The sequence below is a fragment of the Setaria viridis genome, chromosome 7 (genome assembly GCF_005286985.2).
Source record: "Setaria viridis chromosome 7, Setaria_viridis_v4.0, whole genome shotgun sequence".
Taxonomy (NCBI): Eukaryota; Viridiplantae; Streptophyta; class Magnoliopsida; order Poales; family Poaceae; genus Setaria; species Setaria viridis.
In genome coordinates, this window is record NC_048269.2 from 17381007 (window position 1) to 17405587 (window position 24581).

At 40.7% G+C, this 24581-nt stretch overlaps 1 protein-coding gene across 3 annotated transcripts; it reads right to left on the reverse strand.

The window, feature by feature from the left end:
* Positions 1-3263: 3263 nt before the first annotated feature.
* Positions 3264-9886, reverse strand: LOC117865188 (uncharacterized protein At2g33490). 3 transcript variants are annotated; one of them, XM_034749327.2, is made up of 11 exons: positions 9596-9886; positions 8413-8485; positions 8229-8306; positions 7726-7787; positions 7519-7587; positions 7338-7366; positions 7056-7263; positions 6733-6963; positions 5661-5714; positions 3985-4936; positions 3264-3408 (listed from the first exon to the last, which is right to left on the reverse strand). In XM_034749327.2, exons 1-11 carry the CDS (start codon positions 9701-9703, stop codon positions 3398-3400), a joined length of 1875 nt encoding a protein of 624 aa, XP_034605218.1. In that variant the 5' UTR covers positions 9704-9886; the 3' UTR covers positions 3264-3397. The 3 variants fall into 3 exon arrangements, with proteins under 3 accessions (XP_034605218.1, XP_034605217.1, XP_034605219.1); XM_034749326.2 differs by having other exon boundaries at positions 3264-3432; XM_034749328.2 differs by lacking the exons at positions 7726-7787; positions 8413-8485; positions 9596-9886 and having other exon boundaries at positions 3264-3432; positions 8229-8300.
* Positions 9887-24581: the final 14695 nt, after the last annotated feature.

Sequence of the window (24581 nt, forward strand, 5' to 3'; positions counted from 1 at the left end):
TAAGTGGCATATACTGGTGTATGGAAATTGAAAAACGTGTCCTGAGAGCAGGTTGACATTTTCCACGAACAATAAAGAACCCTATGTTCTAGTGGAATTTCAAAGGTACCCACTTTTTCTATTTGGACCTCATGATAAAAGTTGAAAACATTCTAGTCCGCAAAAACGGAAAGGGAAACTACTTGAACTAGTAAAGACCCCAAGTACCAACCAGAGATAACAAAATCATAAACTAGTGTGTTGTATATGTGTTTCATATTGGAAAAAAACTCAATGAAGATGCATTCGGTTAGACATTTCAAATGGCCATGGCTGACACAGAATAAAATAGAAGCTTGGAAACACACTCGAGCTTCTAGTGCAACCAAAGCTAAAGAAGCAGCAGATATACCAGAAGTGGGAAATATCAAGTGAAAACCACTCATTGGACGGAATGGTTGAAAGCACATTTCACAAAATATGTGTTGGAGTTTTAAGGATTCTATATATATGTAGGAGAGGTGATATTATTCATCAGGGATAATTTTGAGATAAATTTTTATTTCCTCTGTAACATATAAATATTAAACAGTGAACCTGATTTTTTTAAAAAAAAATAAAACTCGATCCCGGGGATAGACCATCCTTGCGGTTATGCCTTAAGAAGGAATCTCAACCTTCAAGGGACAAGAAAAGGTCCTGAGGGCCAGCATTAGCCAAAGGTGGTCTCCCTGGTTGAACAACTGAGGCGCACAAGGGGGTTTTTTGCGGGACCCAAAGGGTTCAAGCCTCGGGTTGGCTGGCACCACAATTTAGTGCCCAACCACCAAGCTATCAGCTTGTTGAATTGGCCATAAAAATTTCATTGTTGTTTACCAATCTTATATCTTACTAAAAATGTGAGTTTGATTTTAAAATTTTGCATAGTTCTATAGTATCACCCCCCCCCCCCCCACACACACAAGGGACCTGTTTTAATGTTTTGAAATTTCTACACACGACTTGTGAGTGGGTAATTAAGAATGGGTGACTTCTACCTGATATTTTGCCAACTGGGTGAGGCCACTTCGTTCGACTACTGTTCCATCATCATTCACCGGTGATTCAGGTCTGAATCCAACTGGATGAGAAGGGGCTCCAAATTGATCTTCCACATCTAGACTGAATTGTAAACACTACTCCCTCTGTCCGGTAAAGAATGCAACTACGGGTTGCGTGCCATCAAAAGTAGTTCACGTTTGACCACATTTCTAGTGAATACTATTCATATTTATGACTCCAAATTAATTTATTATAAAAATACATTTCATAATTAACATAATGGTATTTATTTGATATCATAAGTATTGATACTTTTTTATCTATAATTGATCAAATTTAAGATACAAAACTATGACACTGTGCTAGAATTGCAATCTTTTCCGGACGGAGGGAGTACAAGATTCAGCACTTTTGCCAAGATTTTGCTTTGAGTGGCCAGCGGTGATATGTTGTTTTATCCTCTGCCGTCTGCAAATGTCAGTCGGCGATTACTTCTCTGGGAATCATCTGCACACTCTCGGCCACTGGAGCAGATAAAGTAAATAGTCTATTTTACTCCCCTCACCTATCCACTTGTCCGCTTAACCCCTGAACAAATTTTTGGCTCACTTCACTCCCCGGAACTATTTTATTTGTCCAATCACCCCCTAATTAGATTTCTCTTTTTTTTGTTTCTCTATGTATGAGTTGAATTTTGATTTCAAATTTTGTGAACGGATACAAAACATGATGCCTTACATTAAAAAATTATACTAAGAATTTTTAGTAATTATTTTCATAAGTTAGGAATATTTAATATGAAATCCATCTTAGATATACAAAACTGTACAAAAAGTAATCATAAAAAAATTCTAATGTATTTTTCTAACTAGAGCATCATGTGATAAGTTAACTAACAAAATCTGAAATTAAAACTCAACTTATACATGAAGAAACAAAAAAGAAATCTAATTAGGGGTAGATTGAACCGAACTGTAATTAAAACTCAACTTGTACGTGAAGGAAAAAAAAGAAAAATCTAATTAGGGGTAGATTGAACCAAATGAAATAGTTTGGGGAGTAAAGTGAGCCTAAATTTTGATTAGGGGTTAAGTGGACAAAATAATAAGCAAATCAATCCCCCTCGGCCACTGATTGCAAACTCTTGGGAAAAGTGCTGAATCTTGCAGTGAAAGTTTGTGTAGATTATTTCAAAAAGATAAACTCCAACTGAGGCAATGTAATATTCAACATGGAAGGAGAAGAATGAATCTCGTCCTCTTGCAACTCCTTTTTCTTGAACACATCCTCTTCCAACTCTTTCAAATCAGGGATAAGAAAACAGCTTCTAGTTGTGTGAAGACCACACGAAATATCTAGCTACTTAGGATCTGTTTTTCGCAGCTCCAACCCGAAGATGCTTGGGATACCTAACTCCAAAAACCTCCATTAGAGTTGTTTGGTTGAGCTATTTTCTTTCCATTACAGACTAAAAATAGTGCCTCAAATGTTCTTGGTTTCAGCATACAAACTGCAAATCTGCGGTGGAGCTAGAAGCTCGAGCAGTGCCAAGCGCGGCCTAACTTATATTGGAGAAGAAGCAACACGATGCCTCAAAATCTTGTACCTGGCATTACTGCAAAAGGACTACATGATCAAATGCTGTTCGATGGGAACTTTATGCAGGTGACCTCTCCATACGGAACCAGCCATGTTGCAGAGTTTGTTAGCAGAATTAGGGTCTTCCTTTCACGAGGAAAGTTTTGCCACTAAAATCGGTTATTCACCATAACAAAGCGCCTCATAAGCTCAATATGAATCATCACGCCTTTCAGGTTAAGGAAATAATTGAGAATCCACACGGATCCTCGATGGTTGAAGTGTCGAACTATGGCCACCGTTCTTACTTCACTGATGCTTGTTTCAAGGGTCAAACTGACATTTGCCCTCACCCTGGGATTCAAATTTCCCCTGATTGTGACCAAAATGCCCTCAGTCACATGCCATGTCCTAATTTGCTGAAAGCCCAACTCAAGTAGAAGCCCCGAGTTTGCTGCTTGGAGCCGAATTGGAAGCATCCTCAACCAGGATCGACTACAGTACATCAGATGGGAAGATCAAACGCTACTTATCAGGTGAACATTTCTTGATCTAATTTTACCTAAACTCGATAGCTGGCCTTCATTTGTTAGTGTTGGTAGATGAATACACTACATCCAAGAAATAGTTCAGACAAGCATACAAGTAACAAAGGAGATCACAGGTAAGAAATAATCATGCTAACTTTATTTACATCTTTTCTTTAATGTAAGAAACAAAAACATTATAGAGGGAATCTATAATGTACATTAATTACAATCAAAATTTCCTAAGATCACAGGTTCGGTCTTGTAAACTCTCACAAGGATTCTGCAAACAAAGGAGAGAAAAAGTCTGATATCAAATCAGAAACCATTTTGTTATATTTGTGCAAACAAAGGAGAGAGAGAATCCGATATGCATGAATATTGGAAGCTTCTCATAAAGAGTGAATTAGATTCTATTCAAATGCTTATAAAAATGTTGACAAATAATCAGTAGAGTGAAGCCACTGGGAAGCACTGATATTTCAAAGATACAACTGAAATCTTATAAGCACTGTGAAAAGTTAATTCTATGATTGTTTTAACTGATAAATAATCTTGGAATTACTTAATATTTTGCAGATACTGACTCTCTCAGTAAGAGTGGTTGTTTTCTAAATAATTACTACAAGCATTATTTATTAGCCAAGAAAACTTATAGGGTCATCAATTCCCCAATAAAATAGCACATTAAGATACCAAGCCTATAATCAATTACACTTAAAGTCTAATCATCAAAACCTTCGTTTCAGGAGAAGTGCGTCATTATCAAATCGGAAGATTATATGATGGAATTGTAGACATGATCGTGTTTACAGATAAAATTGTGATGAAAACCAATTATACGGTCGTAACAACTTACCCTTTGTCCTTCTGTTGTCTACAGTTGTTTCTGCTGTTGATCTGCGGGAAACATCTGCCAGTGATATAGGTGTTAGTGGGGGTGAGGATAATTCACTGCTTTCCCTGCTATGTCTAGACTCCAACAATTTATTCACTGTAATAATAGGAGTTCGTTGACTATTTGAAGGTATTGAATAACTGCGAGTCATGGCAGCAGGCGGCCGTGGAAGTGGTGATGCTGTATGTGATGGTGGTGAGACACGGGTTGGTGCATTAGGCATCTGCCGCCTTGAAACCAAAGGACCAGAATATCCAACCAAACCAGGACGAATGGTGCCTACATTCGCTGGAGGCCTGGGCAGTTCATGCAGCTCACTTATTTTGGGAGTTGTTGTTGGGAGAGAAGTGACTCTTGGAGTAACTTTTGGAGGTAAAGATGACTTCCAACCTGGGCCATGTGATTTTGTTGACAATACACGAGAAGGATAATTCATTGACTGTCTGCGATCAGTTGCAGAAAACAACGGATTGCTGGATCCTGTTTTACTCGGAATTGGACCAGAAAAGGCTTCCCTCTTCATTTTCTTAAAATCTGAAGTAGAGTAGGAATAAACTAGTGGTGCTGATATCCCCTCATTATTTGATGGCATCTTAATAGGTCCACTGTACATGGAACTCGGCTTAAAATCTTTCACCAGTGGAGAGGAATGCCACACATTTACTGCCACATGAGATTTTCTTGCAGGTGGATCTGAATGAGGTGATGTGTTGGTGACTACTGAATCAGGGTTCTTGTCATCGGCTGGTGTCGGGAGTTTGTAAGAATGAAAAGTTCTGTTTGGCAGGTTCAGTTTCCGAAACCCCATAGATGGATCAGGCACATTCTCGGCAAATATGGGTGCTGATTGGGTACCAATCTCAGGCTTCACATGAGGAACCACAAAAGCCGCCTTCATTTCTTCAGCATTTTCCTGTACAAACATGTGTTAGCTCAAAGAATTATATGACTCAAGATGAGGAGCCATTATGACATAAATGACAGGCAAACTGATGCATCAAATATCAACAAGGACTCAACCTAGAAGGTACGGATATTTAAATTTCCGGATATAGTTATCACGTGTTATTTAAGAAAAAAACTCGACCGGTGGGGGAAGAACCGCCCCCACGGCATTGCATTAAGAAGGGACCGTATGACCCCGGTCGAGAAAATAACCCCCCCCCCCCCCACCCCATGCCCATATAGGGCCAAACCAAACTTGGGCCGGCGTACACCATTACCTAGGCCGGCGTAGCGCACCGACTTACATAGCACGGATTTCCATATTAATGTGCTCCATCAGAAATGGTATTATGCCAAAGAACATTTTCAGTTGACTTCACTATGCTGATCTAATTCTAATTTTATTTGACATTTAGAACAGGGAAGACGCTACCTGAAAGACCTATGATATAGTCGGCACTAAGTGTGACCTTACTGACTGAACTTTATTTCAACCAAAGTTCAAACGCCCAAAAATGTATATTTCTTATTTCCCAAAATGACATTGGAAGACACATTAGAGTAAAATACAACATAATGTCAGTCATTATTTTGATATTCTTACCCTAGAGTATTCATGTCACTATGAACAAGAATGATCTCATTTCTAAAGAAATATATCTACATCACATAACTAGCGAGCTGAAGATTACCTGCGCATGTTCCTTCAGAGGACTTGGGGAATTCGTCGGTTGAGTTTGATCCAACTATACACAAATAAATAAATGTACCAAAGTTTTAGTACAGTAACAAAAGGAAGAGATACAACAGACACTTTCAACAACAAACAACAACAATAAAGCCTTTAATTCCCAAGCAAGTTGAGGTAGACTAGAGACCACGAACACGTGCAGAAAAAAATTAAATAGCTCGCACTTTCATATGCTTTAATTGAAACATTAAATTGAAAAACCCAGCTGAGCAATATGTTTCAAAATAGATACATAATCTGAACTGTAGTATAAAAAGAAACATTTAGGACGTCAACAGACACGCTTTCATAATCATGTAATGCCCGAAAGTCAAAATTTCAATGCAATCCAGTGCCATTATGTTGGACGCCTAACAAATATACCAACACAGCCACTTCATCCAGAAGGAAAATCCCAGAGCTATTGGATTTGGTACAAGGACTATTTACGCTCTCAACTTTCCATCTGGGGATTCTTGTAGCCACTACTATATATGGGCCACATAAACCACCACAGATTGGGGAAGGGTATTAGGCATCAGACCCTGCAGTTTCCAACTCACTCCTAGTACTATATATTGAGTCATTCAGAAAGTGAGTGCCACAAGGCCTCTGCAGTTCTATTGCTAATATCAATTGGCCCAGGCAACATAATGTGGTCTGGGGCACCAGAGAAAGCTGATAACCAATTACATCATTAGTAGGCACAACTCAAAGAACATAATACGGATCTTCTTCGCATTGTTTAAATTGATGTCCCTTGAGCAACATTTGATGCAATTATTAGCAATCTCTCTTCACAGTATTTTCTTCCTCATAAAGGAAAATACTGAGCCAAATTGTTCTTTGAACTGAAGAAAGCTAACTGACAACAAAGGATTGATAACCTAAGTAATTATCTACAAGGTGCTCATATAGTGAGATGCTGAAAGTTATGATATAACACGGTAAAACTAGAACAGAAAACAGTCACAGGTTCAAAATGAAACTTAGCTACAAAATATCTTGAATTGATCAGTTGGAAAAGAACTTACATCCATTGGACTTCTGGAAGCAGGAAGGTCTTTGTCCCTGTCATTTATCTCATAGTCAAAACTTAACTCGCTGCCATCACTGTGGTTATCCTGGTAAGAGCTATAATCATCAATATCACTATCATCATCCAGTCCACTGAAGTGATAATCAATGTGCTGCTTCTCAGCAACTGCTTTGACATAAGGCTCTAGAGCCTCTAGATGCTTCAGTCCTCTCCTGAAAAAACTGATCTGAAAGTCCAACCAATGATAAGATTGTTGTAATATTGCCACTGCATGTGCATAATCATTAGCTGTAATGCTATGAAGACAAGTTAAACTACCTGAGCAGCATGATGGCGAGCAGCCTGGGTCAAAATACTTAGAAATTGGCCTTGCTTTAGCGACTTCAAGCGAAATATAAACAATGCTGCCTCCTCTTGGTACTCAAGAAATGAAGTTTGCAGTTGTTCTGTGGAGAATGATTCGGATTTGGAGTGTGTTGATCTCCCTTTATCTTTATAGGCTGCCCGCATACCTTCATATTCCACTCTGAGGGGAAAAACATTTAGGAGGAAAAGTAAACACTGTAAAATTAATAAGATGACATGCAAGTAGATTTGTACCTTTTCTGATCACATAGGTCTTTCATTTCCTGCATCAATAGGAAAGATAGTAAGTCTGTCTGTCTTTTATTTGGAAATGATGATAAATGCACTATGAACAATAAATTAGCAAAACCCAATATTTGAAGGTGAGAATTCGCAATTGATGAAGTTGAGAGGAGCATAATCAAGGAGGCAGAACCTCTACAACTTGTAGCTCCTTCAGAAGTGACTCTGATGGGTTTGTGATTGTATTTATAATATTTGTACGCTACAAAAACAAAGGGAAAAACACTTGTTAGAATGCCAGCCAAAATAGAGTCAAAAGCATAAATAATACTTGAAACAGTATGATGGATTTGAAAATTATGTTGTTATACAATTTTACAATGGTGTCAAAGGAATTTACATAGCTATCAACAAACTTCTGCAGTTCAAACTGGGCTTTCCCTAGCATCATCAGCACTCTACCTGCAGGTAAAACTAAATCAATAAAGCAAAGAAGACCAAACACTTTTTTGAAATAAAGAAGCAGCTCTACAAAACAAACATAGAATTTTGTTTTCTATGTTCACTGAAAGCCAGAAGAAAAGTAGCATCAACAAACTATATTTCCAACGAAGAATTTGACAATTCTCCTAGCCACTAACAGGCATTAGCATGGAGACTAGGATGGCAAAGCCAGTAGTGGGGACACAGTGACCCATTTTAGAACTTGAGGAGGTTAGGTGGACAAAGAAATAGTCAGGGGGTGGAAAAACACGACATTTCAGGATGATGAATTGGACACTTTGAGAAATAGCACGGTTGACCCTACAGCACAAAACTTGATTTGCTAAACAGCAGCCCCAAGAATAATTTCTGACCACAAAGTTTTCATATACATGCCTATTGATCCAGAGAATTACTCACCACTTTCATCATCATCATAATTCAATGCAGCTTTCTCAAGTAAGCAAGTTCCCATTTCCTCCATGGCTTCTGCAAACTCTGTATAAATGGATTACATGTAGCTATAAGAATATTGCTCGAACAAAATACCTAGCTTTAGAAATTCGGATAGTGAAGTTTCATTCAAAAAGTTAAAACATCGTACCATATACACTATTTGCCGTTGCAGCTGCAGCTGAAAGCAAGCTATCATAACAGTTCCTCATTTCATCCATTTCCTGCAAAATATCCGTGTTTAAGTTAGAAAAGGTAGATTACAAAATTCTTACATGCTAGTTGAAGCACAGCCTCATCGAGGCTTTATAATTTTATATTAGAGAAGGGTGGTTGTGGCAAAAAGAATTGGAATAAAAAAACAATCCTGTTTTTTTAACTATCATTCACATGGAAGTGACTGGCTTGTGATTTCATCCCAAATTTCAAACAACACAATGAATTCTAATCCAATTAATTGGTGACTTGGTGTACAACTCTAAACATGAATCAAATCCTCCACCGGTAGTCCTTTCAAACTTTTATAATATATGGCTCCAAAACCTTCAATCTCTTCCTCTAAATCAGCCTAACGCCCGTATCCAAACAGCTTTGACCATGATTTCTTCGTTAAGATGCACACAGCATCAGCAGGGCAGGAACTGTAAACATTGTCTATGAGATGGAATATGCTGTGACTGACTGAGGACTCCTGAATTTCAAAAACATGTTTCGACACCAATGTTGAATATAAGAATTCCCAGCAGCCAATGGCAGGTTAAACAAAGCATCTGTTCCTCTCAATAACGACTTTGAATTGCTGACTGCGAGACCAGTTCTAATAGCACCAAGCTTCCAGCCGTGGACTTTGACCAGCAAGAAACAAGGCACGAAAACCCAAATGCTCCTGAACTCTAATGTCCACAATATAACACATAAAAGCAATCGAATCCATGCATTTCGCTGATTACATACAAATTACCGATCAGCAATTTACTTTTTAGTTCACATAAACGTTTAAAAATCCCCCCCAATGGAAAAGGAAAAGGACAAACTACTACTAACAAATAAACAAGAAAAAAGTATCCATCCCTCCACAGTTCCGTTCAACGGTACTGCGTACCAGAGAGAGGAGCTAAGATCGTTCGATTCCAGACAATCACTGCGACCCAGGAACAACGCCACCACGGTCAACACGGGCCGCGAGAACCCCCCGCGAGAGACGCACGCGGCGGGAATCGCGAGCCCGCGACGAGGGCGCGCGATCCGTTTTTGGCGCGCAATCGCACCCCCAACGTGGCGCCACGGCCGAGGGCAAGGATCGGGAGAGAGGGAATCGGGGCGGAGGGCCGAACCTGGGCGGCGTAGACGAGCTCGTCGAGCTTGGCGGGCGGCGGGGCGTGGTCCTTCCGCTCCCTGTGGTGGTGGCCGAAGCCCCGGAACCTGCGCAATGGCGATTTCATCCCGCTCCTCCTCGAAGCCGGACCCCCAGGCCGGAATCGCGGGCTCCGATCAGCAGGCAGCACCAGGTGGGTGCGGAAGAGGAAGGCGAGGATGGCTTTCTTCGTCGCTGCTGCTCTCGGGCTTTGGAATTTTGGGGACCAAAAATGGAGCGAGAATAGTCAGTCGTCGGAGACGGAGAGGGGCAATAGCGGGAGGGGCGGGTCTTTATGGCGTGTCCTTTTTTTTTTTGGAGAGATTCATTTTTTGTCCATGTTTGACCAAACGAAACAAGCGTGACCCTTGGCATAAACTAAGCGAGTTCTGGGACTACGGAGGAACTCCCTCCGTTCCAAATTTATACCTTTTTAACTTTTTAGACATACACTGTATCTAGATGTATAATAATATTTTTGAATTAAAAAAGCTAAAACGACCTACAATTTGGAACGGAGGGAGTAGTTTCTTCAAAATTATACTCCTTCCGTTCCAAATTATTATTCGTTTTGGTTTTTATATTAGTTTTTATAGATACATGGATTTTGGTATGCATATTATGTCTAGATACATAGTAAAGTTATGTATCTAGAAAAACCAAAACGAATATTGATATGGAAAAAGGAAGCAGTAAACTGCCACTGCCATTATCTCCGCTCAAAATAAATTATATTAGAACGGGTGCAGTCTTGACACAGCATTAACCATTTTTGTATCTAAAGACTTTGCTTATGTTTATTGGGAAAAAGATTTAGAAACTAGATATCCACCATCAAACTCGTTAATGTTTGAGAGACATGCCAGCGGTGATTTTGTGCTCGTGCGTTTTGTTTTTTTTTTTTTTTGCAAATTGATCACATGCGACTTTTTTCACATTTCATTCTCAAGTGTAACTTTTAATTTTAGCAAATGGATGGCACTCTCATGAGTCATGACCATTTTGGCAATAGCAAGCGACGGTTTTGAACAATTTTAACTAGGCGGTGGCTTTCATGCAACTAGACAAAATTGTTGTGGCACTGGCACCTACTGAAGCTACTATAACACAGCGAATATAACTTAAAATCAGAGATAGAGCAAAACAATCCTGCCATGACAACCAATTTTTGTAACATAAGCTTAGAAAATACCATCAAATATATGAGCATTTGGAATTATATTAATGCCCTTGACAAGTGGGCCAAAAGTGATCTTGTACTTGCAATTTGTGCTGGTGCATTTTTGGCAACTTGGTCCCATGCATGCCACCTTTTACACATTTCCCTTTCATGTATATCTTTCAATTTTAGCAAATGGATGGTGCATTTTTTTTAACATTTTTCACTAAGTGGTGGCCTTCATGAAATTATATTGAATGTTCAGTGAAAGATACTTAACACTGGTGACAGTCCTATCATGGTACCAGTATGGTAGTACCCCAAATTATTGAAGTTGTGTTTCTTTTTATCATCCTTGTAATGGTATGTACGTATTAGGACCCTAGTACCTAACATACCAATCTGTCGATACATTTTTAGATGCCATAAAAAAAACTTACAAGTTATGTTTTCTTTTCATTCTCCAAAATCATTTTTTATGTAACTATTATCGTAGTTTGTCAGTTTTGTTATCCAAGTATTATCAACGATGATTATGCTGATTTGCTATCTTTACACAAGTTTAACCGATAGGTTTTAGCTAGCAGTCGAATGCATCGCGATAGCTTTTTCTTCACAGGCAACTTCCCCGCGCATACTCAAGCAACTTCACAAGCTTTTTGTGGTGACCAAACCACTCGCCATATAAAATATTTTTCATTGGGAAGTTCGTGTAAGATCAGTGGAAGCCGGGCCGCACGCACTGCTATTCTCCAGCAAGTGTCGTGTTGTGCCCATCGCATCTCGATCAGCAGCATCATCCCAAATCATGATGACAGAGATCAAATCACACCATCAACGCACGTAACTAATCCATTCGAGGATGCTGCTGCTTTCCCCGGCACCCGGTCCTAACCACGCCGTCGATCGTCGACTCACCTCACGGTGCGTGTGGCGTGGCAGCCACGATCGGGAGGGAGGGAGATGCATGAACTTGCCAGGTGTCAGAAGCTCACGATGGGTCAAGTTAGTGGCTGTCTGGCTGCTGCTGATGCGTCGGTCAACGCATACGTGCATGGGTCAACGCCAGCCAATGCCGTTGTTCATAAAGGAACACAGGAGGAGATAGTGGCGGTCACATTAGTTAGCACCACCACTAGTTGCCTTTGCATGACTGTCTTTTTTTTCTTTAATAAACCATGTCTGTCTTCTCTCGTCTCTTTTTTCCCCTTCTTTTGAGGGAAAATCGGCTCCTAGACATCATTCGATCTTGGCTTTTACCGCAGGTAAAAAAAATGACTTTGCCATAGGACATTACACAATCGTGGTAATTTGCTGAGGGACACTACACCCATTATAATATTCGGTTTTAATAGAAAGCCATGGGACTTGACATATTTATCCCTGCGAGATTAGCAGAAACGCATCGCTAGCACCTGAACGGATGGCCTCGCCGGTCGCCGCACGGGCGTCACCCTCCCGTCGGACACGCCCCTTCCGCCCGCGTCCTCCTCTCATGTTCGCGGCAGCAGCCCCGCTCCCGCCGCCCGCGGCAGCAGTGCCCGCTCCTAGGGTCCGCGGAACCCATCTGCGACGGTGGCGCCCGCTCCCAGCGTCCGCGGAGCCTGCCCGCGGCGGCACCGCCCGCCAGCGGCTGCGGCACCCGCGGAACCCGTCCACGGCAATGGCGCCCACTCGCGGCTGCGGCGATGGCTTCCGGCGTCCGCGGAGCTCGTCCACGGCAGCGGTTGCGGCGCTTGCTCGAGCCCCAACCGGACGGCGGCGGCGACGACAGGGTGGAGGGGGTCGTAGGACTGGTGGGCATCTCCAGTGGTGTTGTGCTGGGTGTCGTGGCCACGGGCATCGAGCCGTTGACGGGATCTCCGGCGCCGGAGGCGACAGGGAAGACGGCGGTGGAGATGCAATGGTCCCATCCCATGGTTGTCAGGCTGCTGCTCAAGTAGCAGTTGAGGGCAATATAGTCAAGTCTCGTTACTTTCCATTAAAACCGAATATTATAATGGGTACGGTGCAAATTCGACAAAGCCATCTTCTTTTTATGGCTTTCCCTTCATTTGAAGACATCTTTCCTGCGCTGTGGTCGTGAGCTATGTTGTGAGCCCATCTCTCTCTACAGCCCATGCATGAGCCCATGTAGCGCTTCCGTAGCCCATCTACCCATAGCTAGGATAATTAATGCCAACAGTACCGGCCGGCGGCGGGTTGGTGACGCCGTGCGAGGGCGACGAATCGTCCATCGGAGCCTCAGACTCGGGCGGCAGCCACGTGAAGCGAAGCGACGAGCCGCCGCAACTCGCGAGGCAACGGCACCGACCGTCGAGTTGCCGAGGCACAAACAACCGCGCGGAGTCTTCATCTCTCAAGCCGTTGCTTCATCAGGTAAGTAAGGGCATTCGGTCAGTTGAGCATCAATTCGCCTAAAGCAAAAGTTGAGCATCATCCACCCCAATTGGTTCGGATTCAATTTTTTTCCCAAACAAGTGAGAAAATCTTCGATTTTCTTTGAAGCCTGGTTTCATGCGGTTCCTAATTTTCAGTTGCAACTGATCAAATGGGTTTTTAACTCAGTATTGTGTCCATAACTATATAGATGTAGGTCCTGTTTGGTTAAACATTAGTCCCTCCTTTTTTTCCTCTTTAGTCCTTATTAAACTACCAAACATAGGGATTAAAACGAGGACACTTGTTTAAAGTGAACTAAAAGCTCAGGAGGACACCCCTGCCTCTCATTTATTATCCATTCCCACCCGTCTCGAACCCTCCCTTCAGGTCGTCCTCGCTCGCTCCCCTTCCCGCCACCACCGCCCCCTCTCCTCCCCACACCGCCGCCACCGCTCCTGCTACTCCCCGTGCCGCCGCACCCGCTCCTCAAAAATTCGCTCCACCCGCACCCGACGAAGAGGAAGACGGGCGGCGGCGGGGCTCCGGCGGCCCCGAGGGTCCCGCCAACGATGTACTCGATGGTTGAGCACTGCGAGAAGAGCTCGGCCAGGGCGTTGGACTCGGAGATGGCAACGTAGTGCGGCGGGAAGTGGTTCCGGGAGAAGCAAAGCGGGCAGATCCAGATCTTGGCGGCGAAGTCGGCGCGCGCGAAGGGATTGAAGAGGGCGGAGTAGGGCGACCTGCATAATTAGGCCTCGGGATGGTGCTACATGTTGCATAGTTGGTTTATAATGACTTGTTTCCTTGGAACGAATATACACGGATATTGCACTAATCTGAAATGTTTTCCATATGCCATGCATATCCATTAATACGCACTTCAGGAACAGACGACCTCGTCCGTGAGGATATTGTCTCTACAGAACTTAGTTTTCCAAAAGTTGCTCATTCATTCGTGTATCAAAACCAGATTCTGTTTATATTACAATTTGCCAGTTGTTGCTTTCCTTGCATCTCAGCACGGTAAGTCTGCTGGATTTTTGTCCTTTCATATATTAGGATGGATGAAGTCACGCAAGCTGTTGAGAATCTGAAGAAAGAATGGAACCAAGCGGTTTCACAGCTTGAGGAGAGCATTGCTGCAATCAAATCATGTGGAAAAACAGGGAAATGGATAGAGGAAGCAAATTCTCTTCCAAGGTTGAATGGTTCTGCACAGGATGCTCTGCAATTGCTCAAGTCACTGCAGTTTCGTCTTGATCTTCTAGCATAGCAGCTTCCCACTTTTCAAGAAGTGCAGTCTGGCCAAGCAACCTTAGAGTCATGGAATGAACAATACAAGAAGTAAGATAGTCTTGGTATCTTTCCTTTTGTTCTCCTTTTTAACCTGCTTTGATTTCTAACAATTTTGATTGTGTTGGCAGGCTGCGTGCTAGCCTGAGGAATGCTAACTTACATTAGAAAAGCTGCTCAAGAGGAGGTGTGTGATTTTGCCTCAATTTCATGATATTAATCTGATTGATTTGCTGTCTGAGAACTAATACTTCTTAGAGCATCACCAATGCAAGGGAATTACAAGTGAAAGGTTATGCCGCATAATAAAGAAATTATTTTATGAACCTATTCTTTATATGCAAGTATCTCTTCTCGTAGGTGTTTATGGACTCACTTAAGTTCAGAAGCACCATTGAATAGTTGCTTTAGTTTTTGCAACTTCTTTTGCAAAATTGGCAAGAAAACTACCTGTAGGCACCATGCACCTTTTTAGAGCATTGTAGGTGCCCTTATAACTTACGGCTATCAGTTTCTAATTGTCTTTTCTCTAGAGGGAGCTTCTTCTTGCGGGTGGAGAAGAGTCTACCATCCGCAGGCGTAATCTCCAGTAAGTTGATTTTCATGAGGTCATATTTCCTTTAAGCCAATATATGGGATATTTAAGGAGTTTTCATAATTTAGTCAGTTACATGGGTATCCCTTCCATCTGGTTTCATCAAATCTGGGTCACTTGAAATTTTAAGAACCAGATAAGGGCTATGACTTTTGAATTCTAGTTTGTTCTTATTTCAAACTAAGAATTATGGAATAATTTGCTGTGTTAATGCATTGCACTAATGAATGAAACGCCCTTCTACATTTGTAGTCCAAGTAACATCCAGTTTTGTCGTATAATGTGATTTGTGACCTGTTGAATGGTGCAGGACAAAGACTAGGATGACATCTGCTGCAGAAAGTATCACTGAGAGCCTCCGACGGTCTCGCCAGATGATGGTTCAGGTTAGCATGTCCACGTCTTCAATTGATAGCTATTATGCTGATGGCTTATTGCTCGTTAATTTGAAGCCAATTAATATAAATGTTTACAGGAAGTGGAAAGAAGTGCAAGTACCTTGGCAACATTTGGTATGCATTCTTATTTAAGCCTTTAGTCTGTTTAGAATATCTTATTTCACAATTGTTATCATTCCAGAATGATTGAGTTTTGTTGGTTGGTTTCCTGAATCTCCTGTACAATGGCTTGATCTTATTGTAATTTATTCATGTGATGGGTTGGAGAAAATAAAACTGCTTGGTGGTACACATGTAGTGTATTTATGTTTTAGGTTTTGTCACGTTATTCTTTGTAACTTTACTATAGCATGTTCTTCTGTTATGGTTGAAAAATTATAGCGCGTTCATGTACTTCATGGTGTATGAATTAAAACATTTTCCTTTTTGCCTGCATTTTTAGGATCGTCATAGTAAGATTGCAACATGCAAACTAATTTATTAAATTATGCAGATGAATCAACAAGTGTTCTTCGGAAGGCTGAAGGTGAATATCAAGGACACCGCTCTTTGCTGTCGCGGACCCGTGGTTTGCTCTCCACGATGCAACGGCAAGATGTTCTTGATAGGTAGGTACCCTCTGGCGTAACTGGTCGTATAGCCTGCATTCTTGTTTTACAGTCAAGCCATTTAACAGAAAGACATATCTTTATATAATGTGTACACCTACTAGCAGCTCTAGTCACGTTTTGCACAATGAATATCTACAAATTGAAACACATCCATGGCTCCTTTTGTAGAACTGGCAACGAATGCTATAACTGACAGTACTCAACTATCATTTGTCAGGATCCTTCGAGCCAGTGCATTTTTCATATTAAACACAGAACAACTTGCCAGGCTATCTTCATAGAGAAGTAGGAAATACATGATTCATTATAGCTCATCAGGCGAAAAAAAAGAGAAGAAAAAAAAATACTTGCAGGAAACATGCTAGCATTTGATTTGCATATTATCACAAGTTTGAAATTGAACAAAAGTTGTGTGAATTTATAAGTTATTCAAAAGCCTTTATAAAAAAACAAGTAGTATGAGTAACACCAAAGGGCACCATAATCATCAGATTGTCATCTAATAAATATTGCTACCTTCCTCTATGAGCTGCTCACGAGGAGGTGTGTGATTTTGCCTCAATTTCATGATATTAATCTGATTGATGCTGTCTGAGAACTACATACTTCTTAGAGCATCACCAATGCAAGGGAATTACAAGTGAAAGGTTATGCCGCATAATAAAGAAATTATTTTATGAACCTATTCTTTATATGCAAGTATCTCTTCTCGTAGGTTTTTATGGACTCACGTAAGCTCAGAAGCACCATTGAATAGTTGCTTTAGTTTTTGCAACTTCTTTTGCAAAATTGGCAAGAAAACTACCTGTAGGCACCATGCACCTTTTAGAGCATTCTAGATGCCCTTATAACTTAAGGTTATCATTTTCTAATTACCTTTTCTCTAGAGGGAGCTTCTTCTCGGGGGTGGAGAAGAGTATACCATCCGCAGGCGTAATCTCTAGTAAGTTGATTTTCATGAGGTCATCTTTCCTTTAAGCCAATATATGGGATATTTAAGGAGTTTTCATAATTTAGTCAATTATATGGGTATCCCTTCCATCTGGTTTCATCAAATTTGGGTCACTTGAAATTTTGAGAACCAAATAAGGGCTATTACTTTTGAATTCTAGTTTGTTCTAATTTCAAACTAAGAATTATGGAATAATTTGCTATGTTAATGCATTGCACTAATGAATGAAACGCCCTTCTACATTTGTAGTCCAGGTAACATCCAGTTTTGTTATATAATGGCTTGATCTTATTGTAATTTATTCACGTGATGAGTCAGAGAAAATAAAACTGCTTGTTGGTACACATGTAGTGTATTTATGTTTTAGGTTTTGTCACATTATTCTTTGTTACTTTACTATAGGATGTTCTTCTGTTATGGTTGAAAAATTATAGCGTGTTCATGTACTTCATGGTGTTTGAATTAAAACATTTTCCTTTTTGCATGCATTTTTAGGATCGTTGTAGTAAGATTGCAACATGCAAACTAATTTATTAAATTATGCAGATGAATCAACAAGTGTTCTTCGGAAGGCTGAAGGTGAATATCAAGAAAGGTGGTGATGATAGGAAGAAAACATCACAAAGAAAATGCTATGAGTGCAAGGAAGTGGGTCACTACATTGTCGATTGTCCATACAAGAAAAATAAGGAGAAGGAAGAGAAGAGGTAGGACTACAAGAAGAAGTATCAAGGTCAAGGTCATGTTGGTCAAGAATGGGATTCAAGTGATGAAGAATCCAACAAGAAATGTATGGAAACTCTAGCCATACTCAAGTCTTCTACACAAAAAAAAACTCTTGAACAACACTTCTGACAATAAGGATGACACTCCTTTTTGTCTCATGGCAAGAGGAACCAAGGTAGAAGAAACAACCACCTCCTCTTCTCTCTCTACCTCCATATCTAGTAATGTGCAAAATGATTTTGAAAGATGAAGAAGAAAAATATAAAGCTAACATGATAAAATAATTTGGAAAGAAAGGTTATAAAGAAATTAAAAAGCTTATGGAGAAATTGGAGAAAAAGAAAGAGTCACTTGATAGGCAAGAAGATTTGCTCATCCTTGAAAAGGAGAGAAACCTTGCCTTAGAGAAGGCCCTTGCCGAAGAAAAGGTGAAGGTTGAAAATTTGGCTATTGACTTGTCTCTATCTAATGATTCAAATGAGAGGATGTCAAAGGAGCACACTTTGACAAATGAATCTCTAGCTTCTCTAAAGGCCACTCATAATGAACTTTAAGAAATCTTCTCATTCTCAATGGTCAAATACAAAAACCTTGAAGTTAACTATAATGCTCTTTGGGAAAGCACCAAAACCAATTCTAAGGCAAATCTTGACTCCAGTGCCTCCACAAGTGAAGGTTGCTCAGGATGTTATAAAATTGATATAAATGTTTGTGTTGCTAACATTGCTAAGCTAGAAGAGTCAATCCAAGCAAGGGATATTCAGATCAAAAGATTGAACATGCTAGTGGCACAAGGTTATGAAGGTAGTGTCAAACCCGAGTCTAAGATCAAGTATAAGGCTGGGAGGCATCCTATCCATATGGATGGGCTTGGACACTACAAGGGAAGTAAGGTAAATGACCGAAAGATGGTTAATGGTAAGAAGGTCCTCATGTTCAACAAGGGTGCAAACCTTTGTGACTTGATGAACATGACACATGGTGTGACAAAGACCAATACAACTCAAGCCAAGCCAATGCTCATAGCAACTACCAAGGTAAACGTTGTGGAAAAATCCATGACAAAGTTAAAGGACAACGTGGTCGCACATGAGCCCTCACGAAACTACACCACCGACTACATGGTTACAATGGACCACAATGGTAAAATAGTGGTCAAGTATGTTGGTTCCTACATGAAAAAGGCTATCTTTAGAAGTGTGTGGGTTCCAAAGATATATCCCTCTAACCAATAAGGACCCAAATCTTTTTGGATATCTAATTTCAAGCTTAACTTGTTTTGTAGGCCTACTCCTCCGGTGGTACCACATGGTTGCTTGATATGGGATGCTCAAATCATATGACTGGGGAGAAAGATATATTTTCATCCCTGGAGCATTATCACACACCTAAAGAAAATATTGTCTATGGAGACCAATAGCAAAGAGGATGTAATCGGAATGGATAACATTGCTATCTCAAATAACAACTCTCTCTCTAATGTTTATTTGGTTGAATCCTTGGGATACAATTTGTTGTCCATCTCACAACTTTGTGAGAAGGGCTACAATTGTGTCTTTACTAATGAGGATATGACCGTCTTTAAAAGAGAGGATTCCTCTATTGCTTTTATAGGTCGCTTGAATGGCAAGCTCTATCTAGTTGATTTCACAACGAATAAAGTTGAGCTCGAGACTTGTTTAGTGGCAAAAACTAACTTGGGTTGGCTTTGGCATCATCGACTAGCCTATGTTGGGATGAAGAACTTGGCCAAACTTCAAAAGGGCGATCACATCCTAGGACTAACAAATGTTGTCTTTGAGAAAGATAGGATGTGTAGCGCGTGTCAAGCCGGGAAGCAAATTGGTGCTCCACACCCCACCAAGAATATCATGACTACGTCAAGACCATTGAAACTTCTACACATGGATTTATTTGGATCCATTAATTACGTTAGCATTGGCGGTAATAAATATGATCTTGTTATTGTTAATGATTTTTTCCCATTTCACTTGGGTATTTTTTTGCATGATTAAAGTGAAGCTCAAAGGATAGTCAAGAAATTTATTAGAAAAACTCAAAATGAATATGAGTTGAAGATCAAGAGGATAAGGAGTGACAATGTCTCGGAGTTTCGAAACACTAATGTTGAAGAATTTCTTAATGAAGAAGGGATCAAGCATGAGTTCTCCGCTCCATACACTCCTCAACAAAATGGCATTGTGGAGAGGAAGAACCGAACCTTGATTCAAGCCACAAGAACTATGCTTGATGAGTACAAGACCTCGGATATTTTTTCGGTGAAAGCAATTAACACGGCTTGCCATGCCATCAACCATCTCTACCTCCACAAATATTTGGGCAAGAAATCCTATGAGATAATCACCGGTAACAAACCCAAGGTGCACTACTTTAGAGTTTTTGGAAGTAAATGTTTATTCTAAACAAGAAACTCAAAAGCTCCAAGTTTGCACCAAAGGTTGATGAAGGATTTTCTACTTGGTTATGGTACTAATGAACACGCCTATCGTGTTTTCAACAAAATCACCGGTTGTGTTGAGATCACGGTAGATGTGACTTTTGATAAATCCAACGGCTCTCAAGTAGAGCAAGTTGATAAAAATCTTGGAGATAATGAGGAGCCACCAAGTCAATCAATCATGAGAATGGGCTTGGGTGAAATGAGATCACGTGAAGTTGAGGCTCAAATACCGGTTGAAAAGGACAACAATGATCCATCATCATCAACAAGAGTTGAACCACCAAGTTCTCAACAAAGCCAAGATCAAAGTCAAGTTCATGGTGACAACCAAGCTCATGGCATTGATCAAGGGGGAGAACAAAGTGGTGAAGCTCAAGAAGATGCTCCACAAGTTGAAAATGATGATGATGGACCAATTCAACGTTAATCACAAGTGCCTCATCCAAGAGTTCATCAAAGCATTCAACACGATCATACTGTTGACAACATTATTGGAAGTATTCAAAGAGGGGTAACTACTCGTTCACGTTTAGTAACCTTTTGTGGATGTTACTCGTTTGTTTCTTTTTTGGAACCTCTCAAGGTAGATGAAACACTTGATGATCCGGATTAGGTGATTGCTATGCAAGAATAATTAAACAACTTTACAAGAAATGAGCTATGGGAGTTGGTTGAAAGATCCAAAGCAAAATGTGATTAGCACCAAGTGGGTTTTCCGCAACAAACAAGATTAACATGGTGTGATCGCAAGAAACAAGGCAAGGTTAGTTGCATAAGGTTTCACTCAAATTGAAGGTTTGGATTTCAGTGAGACCTATGCACCCGTAGCTAGACTTGAGTCAATTCATATTTTATTAGCCTATGCTACTCACCATGATTTCAAGTTTTATTAAATGGATGTGAAAAGTGCATTCTTGAACGGCCCCCTATCCGAGTTGGTGTATGTGGAACAACTGCTGGGCTTTGAAGATCCAAAATTTCCCAATCATGTGTACAAGTTTCATAAGGCGCTCTGTGGGCTTAAGCAAGCTCCTAGAGCATGGTATGAATGCCTTAAAAATTTTCTTCTCAAGAACGACTTTGTAATGGGCAAAGCTGATTCTACTCTTTTTACTCATAAAGTTGATAAGGATATATTTATTTGCCAAATATATGTTGATGACATTATATTTGGTTCTACTAATTAAAAATTTTGTGAGGAATTTAGTAGGATCATGACCAAAAGGTTTGAAATGTACATGATAGGTGAATTGAAGTTCTTTCTTGGATTTCAAGTCAAGCAAATGAAGGAAGGAAGTTTCATATGTCAAACCAAGTATGTGAAAGATATGCTCAAAAAGTTTGACATGATTGATGCAAAACCTATCAAGACACCCATGGCATTGAATGGGCATCTCAATCTCAATGAAGAAGGAAAGTCGGTTGATCAAAAGGTATATCGCTCCATAATTGGCTCTCTACTTTACCTTTGTGTATCTAGGTCGGATATTATGCTTAGTGTGTGCATGTGTGCAAGATTTCAAGCCAATCCTAAGGAATATCATTTGATGGCTATTAAGAAAATTTTGAGATATTTAGTATGAACTCCTAACCTTGGTTTATGGTATCCCAATGGCTCCACTTTTGATCTACTTGGCTATTCCGATTCGGATTATGCCGATTGCGAAGTAGATCGAAAAGTACAACGGGGACTTTCCAATTCCTTGGTAGATCCTTGGTGTCTTGGAGCTCTAAGAAGCAAAATTTGGTTGCTTTATCCACCGCCGAAGCCGAATATGTGGCAGCCGGTGCTTGTTATGCCCAACTCTTAAGGATGAAGCAAACGTTGAGTGACTTCGATTGTGAGTTTAGCAATGTTCCACTCTTGTGTGACAATGAGAGTGCCATCAAGTTAGCTAACAATCCGATGCAACACTCTCGAACAAATCACATAAATATTAAACATCAGTTCTTAAGGGATCATGAGGCTAAGGGAGATATTGCTTTACGTCATGTGAGCACCGAAAGGCAACTTGCCGATATCTTCACTAAGCCTCTAGATGAGCAAAGGTTTTGTGCTTTGAGGAATGAGCTAAATATCTTAGATTCTCGTAACTTGGCTTGACTTATTGCACATACTTGATTGTTGACTAGATAGGAAAAATGGATTTCTTTGTGTTGAGTTTATTTTAAAACTTGGATTTTGATCTTTGGATCAAAACTTGACTCAAGTGATCATTGTTATGTAATGTTGCTTGTTGGCTGATCACTAAGTGTCAAGTTGTCTTATATGTCCAGAAGCCATATATCTCGAAATCTCAATCTTTATCCATCTCAAAATCAATCTTTTTGGAGCAATCTCAAATCTATCGGAACTTTCGGCACAACACTGGAACTTGCGATAGCCACCAGAAGTATCAGTAAAGTGCCGACCGAGGGTTCCCAGGAGAATTTTCATTATCATCGGAACTTCCGACGCATAGTCGGAACTTTCGATAACCATCGAAACTTTCAGGTTTTCTCCAACAAAGGGTGCTCAGGAGTTGGATTTATTTGCCATCGAAACTTCCATCGCTCCGTCGGAACTTCCGATAGACTGTCTATGAGTATATATACCCGTTGGATACCCCTTAAACCCTAGCTCTCACCTCACTTCAAACCGACACCCCCTCCTCTCCTCTTTCAATCTCTCTAGGGAATCTCTTGCAACCGTGGGTTTTCGTTGCTAGTGCTATCTTTAGATTCTCCACTCCTCGGAGGTTCCGATCCCCATCGGAAGTTTTTCGATTCGCATGGGAAATCTTCGAGGTAACTCATTCAAAAATTCTGTCACCCGATCTCTCAATGTAGTAGGAGTTAATCGTTTTCCTTTGGGGGATAGACTCTAGATTGTCTTAGAACTCATGCCTATGATCTTGTCAAATTTGGTGGGTGCAATATCTGATTCCATGAATTCTTGGATGAACTCGGGCTCTGTTGGATGTTCCGACCCATCGGAAGTTCCGACAAGTACCTGAAGTTTCTGTTTTGATTCATGTGCATCATCTCTTGACTCCATCCTAATCATTTTGTAAATCATGTCAGATGGGTCGTGACAAGAGAGGCAAAACAGGGTGAGGAGACCCCGAAGATTGAATATAACTCATCCATTGAATCGGAAGATCAAATGTCGATTGCTCAAAGAAAGGGAAAGAGGAAGGCCTTTCCCAAGGTTCCTATGCGAGCTAGAGGTAGGGAGAAGCCTATTCCAGCTGGGGGGCCTAGACAAGGTGGTCGGCCTCGCATAAAGAATGCATCCGCTCCGGGTGCTCATATGGATGAGAATGAGAGGATCACTTTGGATTTTTTTGAACAAGTGATCCTTCGCATGTCCAAACCCATTCGAGAAGAGCGGCCAGGATATAATGGAGTTCGGATGGTGGATTATCAAAAGGGCAAGCATGCTATACGAGTTCTCCAGTATGATAGGCCATCCCAATATCAAAAGGAATTCTATGGGGATGTTCGTTTTTAGCTACGCTTCCACGCCAATTGGTATGAGTCAGTGATCTTTTGCAAGACTCATCCTACCACTGAGATGAAGTCCATTGATTGGCCATATTTCAATGCAATTAAGCTGCCTATCATTGATCAAGTTTGGGAAGCATGCAGTAATATGAATCTTACCCCTCTTATGCAATTCAATTGTGATTGGAATGAGGAAGTCATTGCTCAATTTTATGCCAATCTTTATATTGACCAGGTCAATAAAGTAATGCGTTGAACTCTTCAAGGGAAGCCCCTCTCGGTGACATATGCAGAATTTGCAAGCATTCTTGGTTATGGCGAAGATGATCTCACTAGATATAAGATTCATGAGATGGAAAATGTCATTCAGGATGGTGAGATATGATTCATGTATGACATTGCATATGGGACAATTGAGCATGGTACTACCAAGGGTATGCTTCCTTTCTACAAATTGCTCAACCAGCTCTTCCGCTATACCCTTTGTCCTAAAGGTGGTGATGCGGACAACATTTCCAACGTGTTAAAGAACCTACTTGCAAGAATGCATCCTGACAAGGATGAATTTAGTGTTTTTAACTTTATTTGGAAAGAGATTATTATTTGCTCTTACTCACCCAAGAAGAGTTGTCACTATGCTCCTTATATTTTTGTTGTGATCAACAAAGTGACATAATTGGAAACCTTGATGGACAAGGGTCATCCAATCTACAAGCCAAAGAAGGGTCATATTGAGCGGCTTTGCAAGATTGGCTCCCATAGTATTCGTCCTCCACCTCCACAATGACCTTCTCAGGGACCATCTATTGGAGCTTCACCTTCTCTAGGGTCATCATCCTCTCATAGGCTATCTAGCTCTAGAGGTCCTCCACCCTCCCGTGCTCCTAAGAAGAAAGGGATCTT